The sequence below is a fragment of the Crinia signifera genome, chromosome 2 (assembly GCF_055691185.1).
Source record: "Crinia signifera chromosome 2, ASM5569118v1, whole genome shotgun sequence".
Lineage (NCBI taxonomy): Eukaryota > Metazoa > Chordata > Amphibia > Anura > Myobatrachidae > Crinia > Crinia signifera.
This window is the reverse complement of record NC_139218.1, coordinates 990,125-1,014,852: the sequence shown is the minus strand read 5'-3', so window position 1 is coordinate 1,014,852 and position 24,728 is coordinate 990,125. Positions and strand designations below refer to the sequence as shown.

The 24,728-nt window shown below is 41.8% G+C and overlaps 1 protein-coding gene across 3 annotated transcripts in view; it reads left to right on the top strand.

The window, feature by feature from the left end:
• The window catches only part of WDR4 (WDR4 tRNA N7-guanosine methyltransferase non-catalytic subunit), a 189,701-nt gene that overhangs the window by 40,478 nt on the left and 124,495 nt on the right, over nucleotides 1-24,728 (top strand). For all 3 annotated transcript variants that reach the window (XM_083171428.1, XM_083171427.1, XM_083171429.1), the window contains exon 5: nucleotides 10,710-10,866. In XM_083171428.1, the coding sequence (XP_083027554.1) occupies nucleotides 10,710-10,866 (157 nt within the window). The remainder of the gene's footprint in view (nucleotides 1-10,709; nucleotides 10,867-24,728) is intronic.

The following is a 24,728-nucleotide window of genomic DNA, read 5'->3' as shown; positions in this document are numbered from 1 at the left end:
AGGAAGTATAGGTAATGTATAAGTGAGACAGAAGCAGTGTGTGACAGCATTTAGTTCAGTGTGGAGATCAGTGTCCAGGTTGTGCAGAGTAGTGATATAGAATGAGGTTGGAGTGGTCTAGAATGAGCAGTGAGAAGGTGATGTGCTGGAAGCGTGGAGAGCCTACAGGAAGTATAGGTAATGTATACGTGAGACAGAAGCAGTGTGTGACAGCATATAGATCAGCATGGAGGTCAGTGTCCAGGTTGTGCAGAGTAGTGATATAGAATGAGGTTGGAGTGGCCTAGAATGAGCAGTGAGAAGGTGATGTACTGGAAGCGTGGAGAGCCTACAGGAAGTATAGGTAATGTATACGTGAGACAGAAGCAGTGTGTGACAGCATATAGATCAGCATGGAGGTCAGTGTCCAGGTTGTGCAGAGTAGTGATATAGAATGAGGTTGGAGTGGCCTAGAATGAGCGGTGAGAAGGTGATGTACTTGAAGCGTGGAGAGCCTACAGGTGAGGTGTTGTGTATAAGTGAGACAGAAGCAGTGTGTGGCAGCATTTAGTGCAGTGTGGAGATCAGTGTCCAGGTTGTACAGAGTAGTGATATAGAATGAGGTTGGAGTGGTCTAGAATGAGCAGTGAGAAGGTGATGTGCTGGAAGCGTGGAGAGCCTACAGGAAGTATAGGTAATGTATACGTGAGACAGAAGCAGTGTGTGACAGCATATAGATCAGCATGGAGGTCAGTGTCCAGGTTGTGCAGAGTAGTGATATAGAATGAGGTTGGAGTGGCCTAGAATGAGCAGTGAGAAGGTGATGTACTGGAAGCGTGGAGAGCCTACAGGAAGTATAGGTAATGTATAAGTGAGACTGAAGCAGTGTGTGACAGCATTTAGGTCAGTATGGAGATCAGTGTCCAGGTTGTGCAGAGTAGTGATATAGAATGAGGTTGGAGTGGCCTAGAATGAGTAGTGAGAAGGTGATGTGCTGGAAGCGTGGAGCGCCTACAGGAAGTATAGGTAATGTATAAGTGAGACAGAAGCAGTGTGTGACAGCATTTAGGTCAGTGTGGAGATCAGTGTCCAGGTTGTGCAGAGTAGTGATATAGAATGAGGTTGGAGTGGCCTAGAATGAGCGGTGAGAAGGTGATGTACTGGAAGCGTGGAGAGCCTACAGGAAGTATAGGTAATGTATAAGTGAGACAGAAGCAGTGTGTGACAGCATTTAGGTCAGTATGGAGATCAGTGTCCAGGTTGTGCAGAGTAGTGATATAGAATGAGGTTGGAGTGGCCTAGAATGAGTAGTGAGAAGGTGATGTACTGGAAGCGTGGGGAGCCTACAGGAAGTATAGGTAATGTATAAGTGAGACAGAAGCAGTGTGTGACAGCATTTAGGTCAGTGTGGAGATCAGTGTCCAGGTTGTGCAGAGTAGTGATATAGAATGAGGTTGGAGTGGTCTAGAATGAGCGGTGAGAAGGTGATGTGCTGGAAGCGTGGAGCGCCTACAGGAAGTATAGGTAATGTATAAGTGAGACAGAAGCAGTGTGTGACAGCATTTAGGTCAGTGTGGAGATCAGTGTCCAGGTTGTGCAGAGTAGTGATATAGAATGAGGTTGGAGTGGCCTAGAATGAGCAGTGAGAAGGTGATGTACTGGAAGCGTGGAGAGCCTACAGGAAGTATAGGTAATGTATAAGTGAGACAGAAGCAGTGTGTGACAGCATTTAGGTCAGTATGGAGATCAGTGTCCAGGTTGTGCAGAGTAGTGATATAGAATGAGGTTGGAGTGGCCTAGAATGAGTAGTGAGAAGGTGATGTACTGGAAGCGTGGAGAGCCTACAGGAAGTATAGGTAATGTATAAGTGAGACAGAAGCAGTGTGTGGCAGCATTTAGGTCAGTGTGGAGATCAGTGTCCAGGTTGTGCAGAGTAGTGATATAGAATGAGGTTGGAGTGGCCTAGAATGAGCGGTGAGAAGGTGATGTACTGGAAGCGTGGAGAGCCTACAGGAAGTATAGGTAATGTATAAGTGAGACAGAAGCAGTGTGTGACAGCATTTAGGTCAGTGTGGAGATCAGTGTCCAGGTTGTGCAGAGTAGTGATATAGAATGAGGTTGGAGTGGTCTAGAATGAGCGGTGAGAAGGTGATGTGCTGGAAGCGTGGAGCGCCTACAGGAAGTATAGGTAATGTATAAGTGAGACAGAAGCAGTGTGTGACAGCATTTAGGTCAGTGTGGAGATCAGTGTCCAGGTTGTGCAGAGTAGTGATATAGAATGAGGTTGGAGTGGCCTAGAATGAGTAGTGAGAAGGTGATGTACTGGAAGCGTGGAGAGCCTACAGGAAGTATAGGTAATGTATACGTGAGACAGAAGCAGTGTGTGACAGCATATAGATCAGCATGGAGGTCAGTGTCCAGGTTGTGCAGAGTAGTGATATAGAATGAGGTTGGAGTGGCCTAGAATGAGTAGTGAGAAGGTGATGTGCTGGAAGCGTGGAGCGCCTACAGGAAGTATAGGTAATGTATAAGTGAGACAGAAGCAGTGTGTGACAGCATTTAGGTCAGTGTGGAGATCAGTGTCCAGGTTGTGCAGAGTAGTGATATAGAATGAGGTTGGAGTGGCCTAGAATGAGCGGTGAGAAGGTGATGTACTGGAAGCGTGGGGAGCCTACAGGTGAGGTGAGATGTATAGGTGAGACAGAAGCAGTGTGTGACAGCATTTAGTTCAGTATGGAGATCAGTGTCCAGGTTGATCAGAGTAGTGATATAGAATGAGGTTGGAGTGGCCTAGAATGAGCGGTGAGAAGGTGATGTACTGGAAGCGTGGGGAGCCTACAGGTGAGGTGAGGTGTATAGGTGAGACAGAAGCAGTGCGTGACAGCATTTAGTTCAGTATGGAGGTCAGTGTCCAGGTTGGTTAGACTGTAGGTGATGTTGAGTCAGGTAAATCACTGCAGTATGTTGATTGCTGGGGTTTCAGATGGAGGATGAAGTGTTCTCTGTCCTCCTGTTTCCCTCCTGTGCATCTCCTGTATATCTCCGATGCATACTTTACACTAGAATACTTCACATCTAGAAGACTACACAGCCATAAGCCCTCACAGCCTAGCATATAGTACATACATACATACATACATACATAGCATATAGTGCATACATACATACGCTGTCTCCCTCACATACATACATACATACATACATACATACATACATATGCTGCCTCCCTCATACGTACGTACATACATATGCTGCCTCCCTCGCATACATACATACATACATACATACATATGCTGCCTCCTTCATACGTACGTACATACATATGCTGCCTCCCTCGCATACATACATATGCTGCCTCCTTCATACGTACATACATATGCTGCCTCCCTCACATACATACATACATACATACATACATACATACATACATATGCTGCCTCCCTCATACGTACGTACGTACATACATATGCTGCCTCCCTCATACGTACGTACGTACATACATATGCTGCCTCCCTCGCATACATACATACATACATACATACATATGCTGCCTCCCTCATACGTACGTACATACATATGCTGCCTCCCTCGCATACATACATATGCTTCCTCCCTCCCTCACATACATACATACATACATACATACATACATACATATGCTGCCTCCCTCATACGTACGTACGTACATACATATGCTGCCTCCCTCATACGTACGTACGTACATACATATGCTGCCTCCCTCGCATACATACATACATACATACATACATATGCTGCCTCCCTCATACGTACGTACATACATATGCTTCCTCCCTCCCTCACATACATACATACATACATACATACATACATACATACATATGCTGCCTCCCTCATACGTACGTACATACATACATATGCTGCCTCCCTCACATACATACATATGCTTCCTCCCTCCCTCACATACATACATACATACATACATACATATGCTGCCTCCCTGACATACATACATACATACATACATACATATGCTGCCTCCCACATACATACATACATACATACATACATACATACATATATACATACATATGCTGCCTCCCACATACATACATACATACATACATACATACATACATACATACATACATACATATGCTGCCTCCCTCATACGTACATACATACATACATACATACTTACATACATACATACGCTGCCTCCCTCACATACATACATACATACATACATACATACATATGCTGCCTCCCCCACATACATACATACATACGCTGCCTCCCTCGTACGTACATACATATGCTGCCTCCCTCACATACATACATACATACATACATACATACGCTGCCTCCCTCGTACGTACATACATACATATGCTGCCTCCCTCACATACATACATACATACATACATACATACATACATACATACATATGCTGCCTCCCTGACATACATACATACATACATATGCTGCCTCCCACATACATACATACATACATACATACATACATACATACATACATACTTACATACATACATACATACGCTGCCTCCCTCACATACATACATACATACATACATACATACATACATATGCTGCCTCCCTCACATACACAGCACTCACTCCAAACAGCGAATAACAGCTAGCCCCGGTGCCTGAAAAGAGTCCAATATAACGAATACAAAAATACACGGCACTCCAGAGGCAAAGATAAAGCAGAAAAATGGTGTATTTAAAGCATATGACAAGCTTTCGGGGTATTAGCCCCTTCATCAGGCTGTAGGTGTTGACCGGAGGAAGGGGCTAATACCCCGAAAGCTTGTCATTTGCTTTAAATACACCGTATTTCTGCTTTATCTTTGCCTCTGGAGTGCCGTGTATTTTTGTATTTGTTATATATTGTACATATCCTCCATCATACATACAGCACATACACGATTTCCCTCATCTACCCATCCATATACATCAGTAGACTGACTCCATACCGGTATATCTCTCCCCTTCTGTGCCAGTGAACACTGGGAGATCAGATAATAGTTTATTGTCATTGTAGAACAACAGAAACAATCTGTCACAGAGATATGCAATTTAACAATTTCCATTAAAATTGACAATTGCCGCCGGAAAGAAACTATTGTTCGTGCGTGAGTCCTCGACCTGACACCTTAGTCGTTTTTTTATGGTAAAAAAGAGAAGATGTAATTATAAGGATGAATCCCGCACAATTCTATTACTTTTGTGCTGACAATTGTTAATAAAAATATCCTCAATAGAGGATAAATCACAGCCAATAATGGCCGCCGCAGTGTTTATCACCCGCTCTAATCTCTTAAGATCTTTTTAGTGCTATTTTCAAACCATACCACAATATAATATGACCGGATTCTATCAATAACACATTTATGGAACCTAATCACATTCGCCTTCTTAGCCATTGCTATTATATTTGATGACCAAGTTAAATCATTTGAGATAATAACTCCCAGTAACTCTGTCGGCCTCTCTACCTTATCAATAAGTAGGGTCTCTAGCTCCGATTTCCTACTACGTTTAAAATTAATTATGATTTCCTTCATTTTGGTCAAATTTAACAGTAGATTATTATCTCTACCCCAATTCACGAAGGTGCTCACCTTGTCTCTATAATCCTTCTCCTCCCCATCCATAATAAGTCCCACAACCGTGGTATCATCAGCGAACTTTATTATCAGATTTGTATCCGCCTGCGGATGACAATCATACGTAAATAGAGAAAATAAAGTCGGGCTCAAGACACATCCTTGGGGAGTGCCTGGACTAATCCTTATGACTGACGACACGTGGTCTCCCAATTTTATTTGTTGGGGCCTATTTACCAGAAATCTAAAATCCAATTACATAACATAGCCGTATTGGGAAGGATCGTATTGAACGCGGAGCTATAATCAATAAACAACAGTCTAACGTATGTATTTGGCTTTTCCAAATGAAAAAGGGAAGAGTGGACGACAGACAATAGCGCATCCTCCGGTGATCTTTTAGGCTTATAAGCGTATTGACTATTGTCAAAACCAGCGGGCAATTGACCTTTAATGTGTACCAAGACTAGCCTCTCAGAACATTTCATGATGAGGGAGTCAAAGCAATAGGTCATTCAGACTTTCTATTTAGGTTTTCTTTGGGATAGGGACAACTAAGGTGGATTTAAACTTTTCTGGGACAATACCAAGTTGCAGGGATATGTTAAAAATGTAAGTAAAGATCATAGCCAGTTCACCAGCACATCCCTTCAGGACCAGTTCACCAGCACATCCCTTCAGGACCAGGACCAGTTCACCAGCACATCCCTTCAGGACCAGGGCCAGTTCACCAGCACATCCCACCAGGACCAGTTCACCAGCACATCCCTTCAGGACCAGGACCAGTTCACCAGCACATCCCTTCAGGACCAGGGCCAGTTCACCAGCACATCCCTTCAGGACCAGGACCAGTTCACCAGCACATCCCTTCAGGACCAGGACCAGTTCACCAGCACATCCCTTCAGGACCAGTTCACCAGCACATCCCTTCAGGACCAGGACCAGTTCACCAGCACATCCCTTCAGGACCAGGACCAGTTCACCAGCACATCCCTTCAGGACCAGGACCAGTTCACCAGCACATCCCACCAGGACCAGTTCACCAGCACATCCCTTCAGGACCAGGGCCAGTTCACCAGCACATCCCTTCAGGACCAGGACCAGTTCACCAGCACATCCCTTCAGGACCAGGACCAGTTCACCAGCACATCCCTTCAGGACCAGGACCAGTTCACCAGCACATCCCTTCAGGACCAGTTCACCAGCACATCCCTTCAGGACCAGGACCAGTTCACCAGCACATCCCTTCAGGACCAGGACCAGTTCACCAGCACATCCCTTCAGGACCAGTTCACCAGCACATCCCTCCAGGACCAGTTCACCAGCACATCCCTCCAGGACCAGTTCACCAGCACATCCCTCCAGGACCAGTTCACCAGCACATCCCTCCAGGACCAGTTCACCAGCACATCCCTCCAGGACCAGTTCACCAGCACATCCCTCCAGGACCAGTTCACCAGCACATCCCTCCAGGACCAGTTCACCAGCACATCCCTTCAGGACCAGGACCAGTTCACCAGCACATCCCTTCAGGACCAGGACCAGTTCACCAGCACATCCCTTCAGGACCAGTTCACCAGCACATCCCTTCAGGACCAGGACCAGTTCACCAGCACATCCCTTCAGGACCAGGACCAGTTCACCAGCACATCCCTTCAGGACCAGGACCAGTTCACCAGCACATCCCTTCAGGACCAGTTCACCAGCACATCCCTTCAGGACCAGGACCAGTTCACCAGCACATCCCTCCAGGGCCAGTTCACCAGCACATCCCTTCAGGACCAGGACCAGTTCACCAGCACATCCCTCCAGGACCAGGACCAGTTCACCAGCACATCCCTTCAGGACCAGGACCAGTTCACCAGCACATCCCTTCAGGACCAGGACCAGTTCACCAGCACATCCCTTCAGGACCAGGACCAGTTCACCAGCACATCCCTTCAGGACCAGGACCAGTTCACCAGCACATCCCTTCAGGACCAGTTCACCAGCACATCCCTTCAGGACCAGTTCACCAGCACATCCCTTCAGGACCAGTTCACCAGCACATCCCTTCAGGACCAGGACCAGTTCACCAGCACATCCCTCCAGGACCAGGACCAGTTCACCAGCACATCCCTTCAGGACCAGGACCAGTTCACCAGCACATCCCTCCAGGACCAGGACCAGTTCACCAGCACATCCCTTCAGGACCAGTTCACCAGCACATCCCTCCAGGACCAGGACCAGTTCACCAGCACATCCCTTCAGGACCAGGACCAGTTCACCAGCACATCCCTCCAGGACCAGGACCAGTTCACCAGCACATCCCTTCAGGACCAGGACCAGTTCACCAGCACATCCCTTCAGGACCAGGACCAGTTCACCAGCACATCCCTTCAGGACCAGGACCAGTTCACCAGCACATCCCTTCAGGACCAGGACCAGTTCACCAGCACATCCCTCCAGGACCAGTTCACCAGCACATCCCTTCAGGACCAGGGCCAGTTCACCAGCACATCCCTTCAGGACCAGGACCAGTTCACCAGCACATCCCTTCAGGACCAGTTCACCAGCACATCCCTTCAGGACCCTGCCCAGGATTCAATCTGGGCTGGCTGCTTTCCAGGCCCTTCTTCACCTCGTTAACAAAGAACAACTGTTGGTTCATCATCTGACAAGGGGAGTTTACATATATTCCACCTATTGTCTCTATCAAATCTAGTATAAAATTGGCTCAGGTCATGTACCAAAGATTCTACTTCCCTTGTAATTGTCAGATTATGAATACCCCTCCACATGCTCCTAGAGTCCTGATCATTCATAAACTGAGATTCAATTTTTTCTGAATACTCCTTTTTTTTGCTTTGCGTATCCCCTTCTTTAAGAGAATTTTAGCCTCGCGATACACAATCAAGTCCCCTCGCCTAAAAGTCTGATCCCTACTTCGTAACGAGGAACATACCTCCCCATTTATCCACGGTTTATTATTAGAGAATTGCTTAAAACATTTCTGAACCGTAACATTACCAATGCATCAGTTTATGACAAGACAGAGGAAACCAATAATTCCACATCTCATAAAGAGTCCTGAATAAACAAGTTCCAATCTGTGATATCAAAACAATCCTGTAATACAGTTACTGCTTCGTTCAGCCAAATACAGACTGAGGAGGCTATCATCACTACTCCCGGCACCAAAAACAAAAGTCAGCTTACCACTGGTGCTGCTGCTCAAGATTCTGCTTTCCGGTATGTGGTTGGTTGGCGCTGCTGCAGGTCGGGGGGCCAGTGGGTTCTGTCACCCAGTTAGATATCAAAAGAGGGAAGACAATGCACCAAGAGCATACCCACGTATTTGTATTACATAAGATAATAGAACGGTCACCAAATTTAAATGGAGTTTAAACAAGATGGGACACCCAAATCATTTGCCGCATGTAGAGAATGTAATAAGAAATGTAAAAATACAGTCAAGATGGCTAAATTAGAAACTGAATGTAAAAAGCAGCAGATAGCAAATCTAATCCCAAAAAATTCTACAGTTATATAAACGGGAAACGGTTAATGAAGGAAAATATTGGCCCACTAAAAAATAAGCAGGGTCCCCTGGTAATAGAAGGAAAAGAGAAAATGGAATTATTCAATTCATTTTTTTGCTTCGGTATTTACAAGGGAAGAATCTTCAGAAGATCTCCCACAGATCTAATGCTCGGCTCTTGATTGCTCCCAAACTGTAGGTTTTAGTGATCATCCACTGAAATGGATCCAGTGAAATGGTCAAAAATAGATTACAGAACCTAAATAGTAACAAATCTCCTGGCTCGGATGGATTACACCCTAGGATACTAAAAGAATTGAGTTCTGTTGTAGCACTACCATTATATCTGATATTCAAGGAAACAAACTCGGGGACGGTACCAAGTGACTGACGCATAGCTAACATAGTACAAATATGGAAGAAAGGTAGCAAAACTAACCCTGAAAATTATAGAGCGGTCAACCTTACATCCATTGTGGGGAAAATATTAGAAGGAATAAGAAGAGATAGTATCCAAAATTTCTTAGAACAGGAGAAAGTGATAAGTAAGGTTCAGCATGGGTTCGTCAAAAATAGATCATGTCAGACTAATTCAATTAACTTCTATGAGGAAGTCAGTAGGGGGCTGGACTTAGGGAAATCTGTTGATGTAATACTGCGTGATTTCGCTAAAGCTTTTGACACGATGCCTCATAAAAGGTTATTAATGCAACTAGGTAATTTAGGGTTAGGAGATAACATTTCTAATTGGATTAAAAACTGGCTTCATAATCGATGACAGAGAGTGGTGGTAAGTGGCATACATTCCAGCTGGGGTAAGGTCCAGAGTGGAGTCCCGCAAGGTTCAATATTGGGACCCACTTTGTTTAATATATTCATTAATCCCTATCTGGGCAGGTTTGTCCTGCCCCAGAAAAACCCACCACTGATCTTAGCGGTAGCCCCTCCCCTGTCGCTCCCCCCCCCCCCCTGTTCTCACTGCCATTCAGTGCGACTGCCCCCTTCACCATTCACAGCAGTGACCAGACGGCAGGCTTAGGGATGTTCAGGGCGGCTGGGGGGGAACTCAGGCGGCCAAACGAGCAGCCCCAAACTCTCCTGAGCGGGGCAGGTCTGGAATCACAGGTCTGTAATCTGAAATCACTAGAATACACAGATAGGTTATACCAGGCTGAATATGTTGTCACTGGAGAAACGGAGGGTGAGAGGTCATATGATTAGTATGTTCACATACAGGATTGGGAATCATATGGAACTGGGAGGTGATTGGTCACTTACAGGCCTATACTTAGGACACGCGTCATGTACTGAGGCTCGGGGAATATAAATTCCGTACTGAATTAAGAAGAGGATTCTTCACCATTAGAGCAGTAACATTCTGGAACTCATTGCCAGTGGGGTGATTACAGCAACTACTGTTACTGAATTTACATCAAAACTGGATGCAGCCACTAAGGGAATCCTATAGATATGACTTAATCAGTAGTTACACGTTAGATAGGATGAACTCGATGCAGTAATGTCTATCTTCAGCCTTAATTACTATGTACTATGTTACTACAGTATGTCACTAGGAGTATGATTCTGTTTGTGTCCAGGTTCGTCACCCGGCGCTGCACATCTCTCACCTTCTCAGCCTGTGGGACCCGCATCCTAGTTGCAGATAAATCTGGAGACGTTTTCTCTTTTTCGGTGACCAATGTCCGGGAGGAAGGACGACTGGAACTGGGGCATCTGTCCATGTTACTCCATCTGGTGAGAGACCTAGAATAACCCTACATACCCAAGTACCCTTATTTATATACATACATGTTACCCCTCTGTGACCGAACGCCTGCCCTACACCCTCCGGGATCGCAGATGGCGGTTTCTGCTCTCATGGGACCTGGCCAGTAGGGGGTTCCCTGTTACCATCAGTAACCGCCTGTTACTGACTCCACCCACTATGCAGTGGGCGGGGATATCGCTGCCACCACCAGACTCCTACCATGTGGTGTCTGGAACCACGGATATCTCCTCAGGCCCAATGCCGGCACCTTAGTACTATCTGATAAGGTGTATGTGTCGATACGCTGTTGACACACCCTGACTGGTCCCCACTGGCCTCTGCGTCGGTAGCTAGCAGACGGGAGCTTGGAGACGCTGGATCCTTTACCCAGTACAGGGGGAGAACGGGATTAGTGCAGTAATCCTATTGGTCACAAGATGAAACCGGTCGTCTTCAGGCAAAGGAGGTTTATTTGCTCAAATAGAAGTCCCTATAAGGGCCCTCTCTTATCTCTAGGAGGTACGGTATACAGAAGATGTTACAGCAGTCAGATACAGGCAGATGTACAACTTTACAGGCAAACCTTGTGCCTTTTATCCAGAATCCACACAGAATACCACAGGGGGTAATTCCACCCTGTTCTCATCACCCAGTCAGGGCCTCCCCCATATACCTTAGGGGTTCGCATATTAATCAGACCATCTTACTTGCAATGATTACATGCCAAAAAGATTAATCCAATTTCCTTAGAATATTTAACTTCCAAGGAAGGTGGAGACTATTTGATTATCTCCTGGGCACCTAATGAAACACAGAAGTCTCCTGTTACTACAAACACTTTGCACACAGGACGACAACCACTCAGCCTGCTACCTGCGGTGCAGGGGTCACTCAGACACAACAGCTAGGAAACGACAATAAGCATCTCATCTCCTCATCACAGAGCCTGCTGGACTCGTTCCTCCTGAGATGTACAACGTGAATGCAAAAATACATCTGTGGTACACTTCTTACAGTATATCCTACAATAATACAATACATCTGTGGTACACTTCTTATGTCATATAATACAATACATCTGTGGTACACGTCTTACAATATATCCTACAATAATACAATACATCTGTGGTACACTTCTTACAGTATATCATATAATACAATACATCTGTGGAACACGTCTTACAGTATATCATATAATAATACAATACATCTGTGGTACACTTCTTACAGTATATCATATAATACAATACATCTGTGGTACACATCTTACAGTATATCATATAATACAATACATCTGTGGTACACGTCTTACAGTATATCATATAATACAATACATCTGTGGTACACTTCTTACAGTATATCATATAATACAATACATCTGTGGTACACTTCTTACAGTATATCATATAATACAATACATCTGTGGTACACTTCTTACAGTATATCATATAATAATATAATACATCTGTGGTACACTTCTTACAGTATATCATATAATACAATACATCTGTGGTACACGTCTTACAGTATATCATATAATAATACAATACATCTGTGGTACACTTCTTACAGTATATCATATAATAATACAATACATCTGTGGTACACTTCTTACAGTATATCATATAATACAATACATCTGTGGTACACTTCTTACAGTATATCATATAATACAATACATCTGTGGTACACTTCTTACAGTATATCATATAATACAATACATCTGTGGTACATGTCTTACAGTATATCATATAATACAATACATCTGTGGTACACGTCTTACAGTATATCATATAATAATACAATACATCTGTGGTACACTTCTTACAGTATATCATATAATAATACAATACATCTGTGGTGCACTTCTTACAGTATATCATATAATAATACAATACATCTGTGGTGCACTTCTTACAGTATATCATATAATAATACAATACATCTGTGGTGCACTTCTTACAGTATATCATATAATAATACAATACATCTGTGGTACACTTCTTACAGTATATCATATAATACAATACATCTGTGGTACACGTCTTACAGTATATCATATAATACAATACATCTGTGGTACACTTCTTACAGTATATCATATAATACAATACATCTGTGGTACACGTCTTACAGTATATCATATAATACAATACATCTGTGGTACACGTCTTACAGTATATCATATAATACAATACATCTGTGGTACACTTCTTACAGTATATCATATAATAATGCAATACATCTGTGGTACACGTCTTACAGTATATCATATAATACAATACATCTGTGGTACACTTCTTACAGTATATCATATAATAATACAATACATCTGTGAAGGTATCCGTGTCCCCTCGCGGGGCTCGCTGCGCTCGCCATGCTTCGGGCTCGGTGGCTCTCTGCGCTCGCCGCACTTTCTATTCTCAACTCCACGCCGACGTGGATAGTGGGGGTATGAAAAGGTCGTAGGACGCGTACCGCCGCCCCTCGCGGACGCAATGTGCTCGCCATGCCTCGGGTTCGTGTTGATAGTGGGGGTGGTACAGCCTGAAAAATGACATTTGGGGGCCATTGAAAATGTTTGATACTAATTTCAATGCATTTGGATGCATTTCTGTTAAAAATCGCATGCGATGCGATTTTTTTACTATGCGATGGACATCGTGGGAGCCGTGATTGTACACAAGTTCTGTATATCCTACAATAATGCAATACATCTGTGGTACACTTCTTACAGTATATCATATAATAATACAATACATCTGTGGTACACTTCTTACAGTATATCGTATAATAATACAATACATCTGTGGTACACTTCTTATGTCATATAATAATACAATACATATGTGGTACACTTCTTACAGAATATCATATAATACAATACATCTGTGGTACACTTCTTACAGTATATCATATAATAATACAATACATCTGTGGTACACTACTTTCAGTATATCATATAATAATACAATACATCTGTGGTACACTTCTTACAGTATATCATATAATAATACAATACATCTGTGGTACACTTCTTATGTCCTATAATACAATACATCTGAGGTACACTTCTTACAGTATATCATATAATAATACAATACATCTGTGGTACACTTCTTACAGTATATCATATAATAATACAATACATCTGTGGTACACTTCTTACAGTATATTATATAATAATACAATACATCTGTGGTACACTTCTTACAGTATATCATATAATAATATAATACATCTGTGGTACACTTCTTACAGTATATCATATAATACAATACATCTGTGGTACACTTCTTATAGTATATCATATAATATTACAATACATCTGTGGTACACGTCTTACAGTATATCATATGATACAATACATCTGTGGTACACTTCTTACAGTATATCGTATAATAATACAATACATCTGTGGTACACTTCTTATGTCATATAATAATACAATACATATGTGGTACACTTCTTACAGAATATCATATAATACAATACATCTGTGGTACACTTCTTACAGTATATCATATAATAATACAATACATCTGTGGTACACTTCTTATGTCATATAATAATACAATACATATGTGGTACACTTCTTACAGTATATCATATAATAATACAATACATCTGTGGTACACTTCTTACAGTATATCATATAATACAATACATCTGTGGTACACGTCTTACAGTATATCATATAATACAATACATCTGTGGTACACTTCTTACAGTATATCATAATAATACAATACATCTGTGGTACACTTCTTACAGTATATCATATTATACAATACATCTGTGGTACACGTCTTACAGTATATCATAATAATACAATACATCTGTGGTTCACGTCTTACAGTATATCATATAATACAATACATCTGTGGTACACTTCTTACAGTATATCATATAATAATATAATACATCTGTGGTACACTTCTTACAGTATATCATAATACAATACATCTGTGGTACACGTCTTACAGTATATCATATAATACAATACATCTGTGGTACACTTCTTACAGTATATCATATAATAATATAATACATCTGTGGTACACTTCTTACAGTATATCATATAATAATACAATATATCTGTGGTACACTTCTTACAGTATATCATATAATACAATACATCTGTGGTACACGTCTTACAGTATATCATATAATACAATACATCTGTGGTACACTTCTTACAGTATATCATATAATAATATAATACATCTGTGGTACACTTCTTACAGTATATCATATAATACAATATATCTGTGGTACACTTCTTACAGTATATCATATAATACAATACATCTGTGGTACACGTCTTACAGTATATCATATAATACAATACATCTGTGGTACACTTCTTACAGTATATCATATAATAATATAATACATCTGTGGTACACTTCTTACAGTATATCATATAATAATACAATATATCTGTGGTACACTTCTTACAGTATATCATATAATACAATACATCTGTGGTACACGTCTTACAGTATATCATATAATACAATACATCTGTGGTACACTTCTTACAGTATATCATATAATAATATAATACATCTGTGGTACACTTCTTACAGTATATCATATAATAATACAATATATCTGCGGTACACTTCTTACAGTATATCATATAATAATATAATACATCTGTGGTACACTTCTTATGTCATATAATAATACAATACATCTGTGGTACACTTCTTACAGTATATCATATAATAATACAATACATCTGTGGTACACTTCTTATGTCATATAATACAGTACATCTGTGATACACTTCTTACAGTATATCATATAATAATACAATACATCTGTGGTACACTTCTTACAGTATATCATTTAATAATATAATACATCTGTGGTACACTTCCTATATAATAATACAATACATCTGTGGTACACTTCTTACAGTATATCATATAATACAATACATCTGTGGTACACTTCTTACAGTATATCATATAATATAATACATCTGTGGTACACTTCTTACAGTATATCATATAATACAATACATCTGTGGTACACTTCTTACAGTATATCATATAATACAATACATCTGCGGTACACTTCTTACAGTATATCATATAATAATACAATACATCTGTGGTACACTTCTTACAGTATATCATATAATATAATACATCTGTGGTACACTTCTTACAGTATATCATATAATAATATAATACATCTGTGGTACACTTCTTATGTCATATAATAATACAATACATCTGTGGTACACTTCTTACAGTATATCATATAATAATACAATACATCTGTGGTACACTTATGTCATATAATAATACAGTACATCTGTGATACACTTCTTACAGTATATCATATAATAATACAATACATCTGTGGTACACTTCTTACAGTATATCATTTAATAATATAATACATCTGTGGTACACTTCCTATATAATAATACAATACATCTGTGGTACACTTCTTACAGTATATCATATAATACAATACATCTGTGGTACACTTCTTACAGTATATCATATAATATAATACATCTGTGGTACACTTCTTACAGTATATCATATAATACAATACATCTGTGGTACACTTCTTACAGTATATCATATAATAATAATACAATACATCTGTGGTACACGTATGTCATAATAATACAATACATCTGTGGTACACTTCTTACAGTATATCATATAATACAATACATCTGTGGTACACTTCTTACAGTATATCATATAATAATACAATACATCTGTGGTACACTTCTTACAGTATATCATATAATAATAGTAGTAGTAGTACTTTATAAGGCGCCGCAAAGTGTCCGCAGCGCCGTACATAGCAAACAAAAAACAAATGACAAGGTAACGTACAGGGTGTGTTGAAAAATACAGTATAAATAGGGGTATAGCTGGTAGAAATAAAATCAGCATCAGTTCAGAAGTAGGTGTCAAAATTGTCGAGGAGACTGAAGATGAAGTAGAGGAAGGGAAGAACAGGACAGGAGGACAGGTGAGGTAATGAGGTAGGGTGAGTACGTGAGGCAGGAGGGCCCTGCTCATAAGAGTTATCAGACTAAAAATAGGTGGGTGGACGAACGAAAAACAACAGGATAAGTAGGAACGGAGGCAGGATAGGAGGATCAAAAGAGGTTAGGAGGATGATAGGCTAGTCGAAAAAAGTGGGTTTTGAGGGAGCGCTTGAAGGAGGTAAGGGAATCAGAAAGCCTGATGGGTGGCGGGAGGTTGTTCCAGTGCAGGGGGGCAGCGCGAGAGAAGTCTTGCACACGGGAGTGGGAGGAGGTGATTAGGTGAGAGGTCAGTCGGCGGTCAGCGATGGAGCGAAGAGGACAGGAGGGAGTGTGGATAGAGATCAGTGAAGAGAGGTAGGGAGCTGTGGAGGAGGAGAGAGCCTTGTAGGTGGTGGTGAGGAGTTTAAAGAGAACTCGGAAAGAAATGGGGAGACAGTGAAGAGATAAACAGAGGGGGGAGGCGGAGGTAGAGCGGCGGGAGAGGAAGATGAGCCTAGCAGCAGCGTTAAGAATGGATTGGAGAGGTGCGAGGCGGGTGAGAGGTAGCCCAGAGAGAAGGATGTTGCAGTAGTCAAGGCGGGAGATGACAAGAGAGTGAATGAGAATTTTGGTCGCGTCAGTGGAGAGGAATGGTCTGATGCGTGAGATGTTGCGTAGGTGAAAGCGGCAAGACTGTGAGAGAGCACGCATGTGGGGGGTGAAAGAGGGAGGAGTCAATGATGACACCGAGGCAGCGCGTTTGGTCGGTGGAGGTGATCTCGGTTTCACCAATGCTGATGGAGATAGTGGGAGAAGAGGGGATGTTCGGGGGATGGAAGATTAGAAGTTCAGTTTTAGCCATGTTTGGTTTCAGGAAGCGTTGGGTCATCCAGGCTGAGATGGCCGTGAGGCATTCGGAGACCTTGGACAGGAGTGATGGGGATAGGTCGGGGGAGGAGAGATAGATTAGGGTATAATCAGCATAAAGGTGGTAATGAAAACCATAGGAGCTGATGAGGGTGCCCAGAGAAGTGGTGTAGAGGGAGAAGAGGAGAGGGCCAAGGACTGACCCTTGGGGAACACCGACTGGCTGCGGGGTAGTAGGAGAGGAGGAGCTCGGAGTGGAGACGGAGAAGGAGCGATCGGAGAGGTATGAGGTGAACCAGGAGAAGACCGTTCCAGTGATGCCAAAGAAGCGGAGGGTGTTGAGCAGGAGAGGGTGGTCAACAGTGTCAAAGGCAGCCGACAGATCAAGCTGGATGAGGATAGAGAAGAGGCATTTGGATTTAGCCGATAGTAAATCGTTAGTGACTTTGGTCAGGGCTAGTGTGGCCAATCCCGGGATCGGCGGGATTCCGGGATTTGGCCTAAAAAAGTCTGGGATTTCAATCCCGGGATTGGATAATCATATCCCGGGATTTCGGGATTAGACTGCGCATGTGCAGTCTAATGCCGGGCAGCGTCTGAGCACTCGCTCAGACGCTGCCCGGCTGTTCCCGTAACCTGACCCGGCGTGCGGCCTGCGTAGCGTGACAGTAGAGGTCACGCTGCGCAGGCCACACGTCACCAGTGACCGCCTACCCGCCTCTTCTCCGCCAGCACGCCGGCCTGACTCCGCCCGCCTCCGCCTCTTCTCCGCCGCCCGCCTGCCTCCGCAAGCCTGCTGTCTTCTATGGAAGTGCACTTGCCGGGAGGCACCGTGCACCTCCAAACCCACTCCCGGCCACCCGCCCGCACCCTAATGTAAGTAGATGTGCGGGTCAGCCGGGGTGGGTCCTATGCTAAAAATGTTTTTTTTTGGTGGGGATGCCAATCCCGGGAATTCCGGGATTGAGCATTTTTCAATCCCGGATCCCGGGATTGGCATCCCTAGTCAGGGCAGTTTCAGTGGAATGTAAAGGGCGGAACCCGGATTGGAGGGGGTCTAGAATGGAGTTAGCAAAAAGGTGGCTTAGGAGACAATTATAGGTCAGACGTTCTAGGAGCTTGGAGGCAAAAGGGAGGAGGGAGATGGGCCTGTAGTTGGATGGAGAGTTGGGGTCCAGATTTGGTTTTTTGAGAATTGGGGAGACAAGAGCGTGTTTGAAGGAGGAAGGGAAGATCCCAGAAGATAGGGAAAGATTAAAGAGGTGAGCCAGGTGAGAGCAGACTGACGGACTGAGACGACGGATAATATTGGAGGGGATAGGATCGAGCGGGCAGGTGGAGGGAGAAGCGGATTGAAGGATAGAGTGGACTTCAGCAGCAATGGTGGGGTAAAATGAGGACAGGGGTTGGAGGGAGGGAGGGGAGTGGAGATGTAGGAGGGGAGGAGGGAGAGGGTGAGGTCATGGCAGCAGTGATGGCAGTCCTGAGAGAGGAGATTTTGGTTAAAAAGTAGGTAGCAAAATCAGCGGCTACGATGGAGGATGGAAGAGCTGGAGGAGGGGGGGAGAGCAAGGAGTTGAAGGTGGCGAAGAGCCTGCGGGGATTGGATGATTGGGAAAGGATGAGGGACTTAAAGTAGGATTCCTTGGCCAGAGCAAGGGCAGAGCTAAAGGAGGAAAGAATGAATTTGAAATGGAGATAATCTGCAAGGGAGCGTGATTTCTTCCAGAAGCGCTCAGCAGTGCGAGAGCACTTTTTAAGGAATCGGGTGATAGGCGAGTGCCACGGTTGGGGGTTGGAGCATCGAAGAGGAGGGAGGGCAGACAGAGTCCAATGCCGAAGATAGGGTGTCATTATAGAGGGAGGCGGCGAGGTTCGGGCAGGACATGAGGGCGATTGGGGCGAGAAGAGGACAACGTGTTTGAGAAGGTAGCAAGATCAAGTGTGTTGACGTTATGCCGTGAGACAATGCGCTTGGGAGGGGGGGTGGGAGAGGGGGAAGCAGTGAGGGAGAAGGAGATGAGGTGATGGTCAGAAAGAGGAAAAGCCGAGATAGTGTAGTCAGTAAGGGAACAAGAGCGAGAGAAGACGAGATCGAGGGAGTGTCCTTGGATGTGGGTGGGAGAGGTAGTCCACTGAGATAAGCCAAGAGAGGAGCAGAGAGAGAGGAGTTTGGAGTTACCAGGATCAGCGGAGTTATCCAAGGGGATGGTAAAGTCACCAAGAATGACAGATGGCAGGTCAGAGGAGAGGAAGTGTGGAAGCCAGGCGGCGAAGTTGTCAAGAAATTGGGAGATAGGGCCAGGGGGGCGGTAGATTGCAGCGACACGGAGGTGGTAGGGGTAGTATAGATGGATAGAGTGAGACTCAAAGGAGGAGAAAAGGAGAGAGGGTTCAGGGTGAATGACACTGTAGGTGCATGAGGCTGAGAGGAGAAAACCCACGCCGCCACCTTGGCGACCGTCAGGCCTGGGAGTGTGAGAGAAAGAGAGGCCACCGTGGGAGAGAGCAGCTGGAGAGACAGAATCAGAGTCGGAGAGCCAGGTCTCGGTGATAGCAAGGAGGTGGAATGCTCTAGAGATGAATAGGTCATGGATGGCAGGGAGTTTGTTGCAGATGGATCTGGCATTCCATAGTGCACAGGAAAGAGGGGGGGTGGGTTGTGTATTTATGTGGATAAGGTTTTTGGGATTGCAGAAGCGAGGGGGGGGTCGTTGGGAGGGTGGGGGTGCAGGGGCGAGTGGTCAGGATAGGTATGGGATGGGAGGGGGGAGGAGCGGTTGGAGAAAGTGAAGTTGAGAGATTAACAGCCATGAGGACCAGAGGTGAGAGGGTAGGTTAATGAAAGCAGACAGAGGGATTAGGGGGACAGACAGCGTCTGTAGTAGATTTGCGAGGATGTGGTAGAAAACAGAGTGAGAGAGAAGGTAACAGGCAAGGAACTATGGTCAGAGAGGAGACAAGTGGGTAAAATCAGGTTGATTGAGTAATCCAATTAAGTATGAAACAACAAGAAGTGAGAGGATGAAGGGAACAGAGAAGGTCAGAAGTGAGGCAAATGTGAGCAGGCGTGAAGAGGGAAACGGAGTGCAATAAATGTGTGGCAAAGATAAGAGAAAATAATAGTGAATGAGTAAAATGAAATACAATGTTGGAAAAAATATAGATAAAATTAATTGTCAAAATTGAGCAACAGGTTACAATAGGATAGAAAGAAGATGAATATATTACAATAAAATAGAATATGAAGATTTAGACTGTTCAAACTCACCTGCTTCAGTTTCCAACTCACAAGTCACTTAAGTAATCAAGCTTCACTTTAGTCTGCAAGCTTCCCTCTCAATGAGCAAGCAATAATACAATACATCTGTGGTACACTTCTTACAGTATATCATATAATAATACAATACATCTGTGGTACACTTCTTACAGTATATCATATAATAATGCAATACATCTGTGGTACACTTCTTACAGTATATCATATAATAATATAATACATCTGTGGTACACTTCTTACAGTATATAATATAATACATCTGTGGTACACTTCTTACAGTATATCATATAATAATACAATACATCTGTGGTACACTTCTTACAGTATATCATATAATACAATACATCTGTGGTACACTTCTTATGTCCTATAATACAATACATCTGTAGTACACTTCTTACAGTATATCATATAATAATACAATACATCTGTGGTACACTTCTTACAGTATATCATATAATAATACAATACATCTGTGGTACACTTCTTACAGTATAACATATAATACAATACATCTGTGGTACACATCTTACAGTATATCATATAATAATACAATACATCTGTGGTACACTTCTTATGTCATATAATAATATAATACATCTGTGGTACACTTCTTACAGTATATCCTATAATACAATACATCTGTGGTACACTTCTTACAGTATATCATATAATAATACAATACATCTGTGGTACACATCTTACAGTATATCATATAATAATACAATACATCTGTGGTACACTTCTTATGTCATATAATAATATAATACATCTGAGGTACACTTCTTACAGTATATCATATAATAATACAATACATCTGTGGTACACTTCTTACAGTATATCATATAATAATACAATACATCTGTGGTACACTTCTTACAGTATATCATATAATAATACAATACATCTGTGGTACACATCTTACAGTATATCATATAATAATACAATACATCTGTGGTACACTTCTTATGTCATATAATAATATAATACATCTGTGGTACACTTCTTACAGTATATCCTATAATAATACAATACATCTGTGGTACACTTCTTACAGTATATCATATAATAATACAATACATCTGTGGTACACATCTTACAGTATATCATATAATAATACAATACATCTGTGGTACACTTCTTATGTCATATAATAATATAATAAATCTGAGGTACACTTCTTACAGTATATCATATAATAATACAATACATCTGTGGTACACTTCTTACAGTATATCCTATAATACAATACATCTGTGGTACACTTCTTACAGTATATCATATAATAATACAATACATCTGTGGTACACTTCTTACAGTATATCATATAATAATACAATACATCCGTGGTACACTTCTTACAGTATATCATATAATAATACAATACATCTGTGGTACACTTCTTACACTATATCATATAATAATACAATACATCCGTGGTACACTTCTTACAGTATATCATATAATAATACAATACATCTGTGGTACACTTCTTACAGTATATCATATAATAATACAATACATCCGTGGTACACTTCTTACAGTATATCATATAATACAATACATCTGTGGTACACGTCTTACAGTATATCATATAATACAATACATCTGTGGTACACTTCTTACAGTATATCATATAATACAATACATCTGTGGTACACTTCTTATAGTATATCATATAATACAATACATCTGTGGTACACGTCTTACAGTATATCATATAATACAATACATCTGTGGTACACATCTTACAGTATATCATATAATAATATAATACATCTGTGGTACACGTCTTACAGTATGTCATATAATAATACAATACATCTGTGGTACACTTCTTACAGTATATCATATAATACAATACATCTGTGGTACACGTCTTACAGTATATCATATAACACAATACATCTGTGGTACACTTCTTACAGTATATCATATAGTAATACAATACATCAGTGGTACACTTCTTACACTATATCATATAATAATACAATACATCTGTGGTACACTTCTTACAGTATATCATATAATACAATACATCTGTGGTACACGTCTTATGTCATATAATAATATAATAAATCTGAGGTACACTTCTTACAGTATATCATATAATAATACAATACATCTGTGGTACACTTCTTACAGTATATCCTATAATACAATACATCTGTGGTACACTTCTTACAGTATATCATATAATAATACAATACATCTGTGGTACACTTCTTACAGTATATCATATAATAATACAATACATCCGTGGTACACTTCTTACAGTATATCATATAATAATACAATACATCTGTGGTACACTTCTTACACTATATCATATAATAATACAATACATCCGTGGTACACTTCTTACAGTATATCATATAATAATACAATACATCTGTGGTACACTTCTTACAGTATATCATATAATAATACAATACATCCGTGGTACACTTCTTACAGTATATCATATAATACAATACATCTGTGGTACACGTCTTACAGTATATCATATAATACAATACATCTGTGGTACACTTCTTACAGTATATCATATAATACAATACATCTGTGGTACACTTCTTATAGTATATCATATAATACAATACATCTGTGGTACACGTCTTACAGTATATCATATAATACAATACATCTGTGGTACACATCTTACAGTATATCATATAATAATATAATACATCTGTGGTACACGTCTTACAGTATGTCATATAATAATACAATACATCTGTGGTACACTTCTTACAGTATATCATATAATACAATACATCTGTGGTACACGTCTTACAGTATATCATATAACACAATACATCTGTGGTACACTTCTTACAGTATATCATATAGTAATACAATACATCAGTGGTACACTTCTTACACTATATCATATAATAATACAATACATCTGTGGTACACTTCTTACAGTATATCATATAATACAATACATCTGTGGTACACGTCTTACACTATATCATATAATAATACAATACATCCGTGGTACACTTCTTACAGTATATCATATAATAATATAATACATCTGTGGTACACGTCTTACAGTATATCGTATAATAATACAATACATCTGTGGTACACTTCTTAAGGTGGCCATACACACGCAGATTTATCTTCAGATCTGACTGGTTGGAACAAAAACATGGTTATGGATGAGAGCAAATGACAGTTGATCATTTGCTTGGAAATGCTGGAAAACTGCCAAACTGTCACTCATCCATAACCATGTTTTTGTTCCAACCAGCCAGATCTGAAGATAAATCTCACTAGTGTATGGGCACCTTTACAGTATATCATATAATAATACAATACATCTGTGGTACAATTTCTTAAGGCCCCCATACACTAGGGCGACTTGTCCTAAGGACAAGTCAGCCCCGATTTACCCTGAGCTTGATAACATTTTGCACTTGATGTGCCATATTTTACATGTGATAAATCGGTTGCGATTTATCACATGAAAAATCCAGGGAGCTGCGGGTGGGGGGGGGGGGGTAGCGGCGCTGCGGCAGGCAGGGTCAGGAGCGGGGGGGGGCGGCAGGAGGATGGGAGTGGGGACCGGCCGGGGGAGTGACAGGAGCAGGCTGGGGGCGGGGTCCAGTCCTGGGTACCTGTAGGTGCAGGCTGTAATCTGTATTGTGCACTGGGAGAGCCTCAGCCTCTTCAGATGTAGC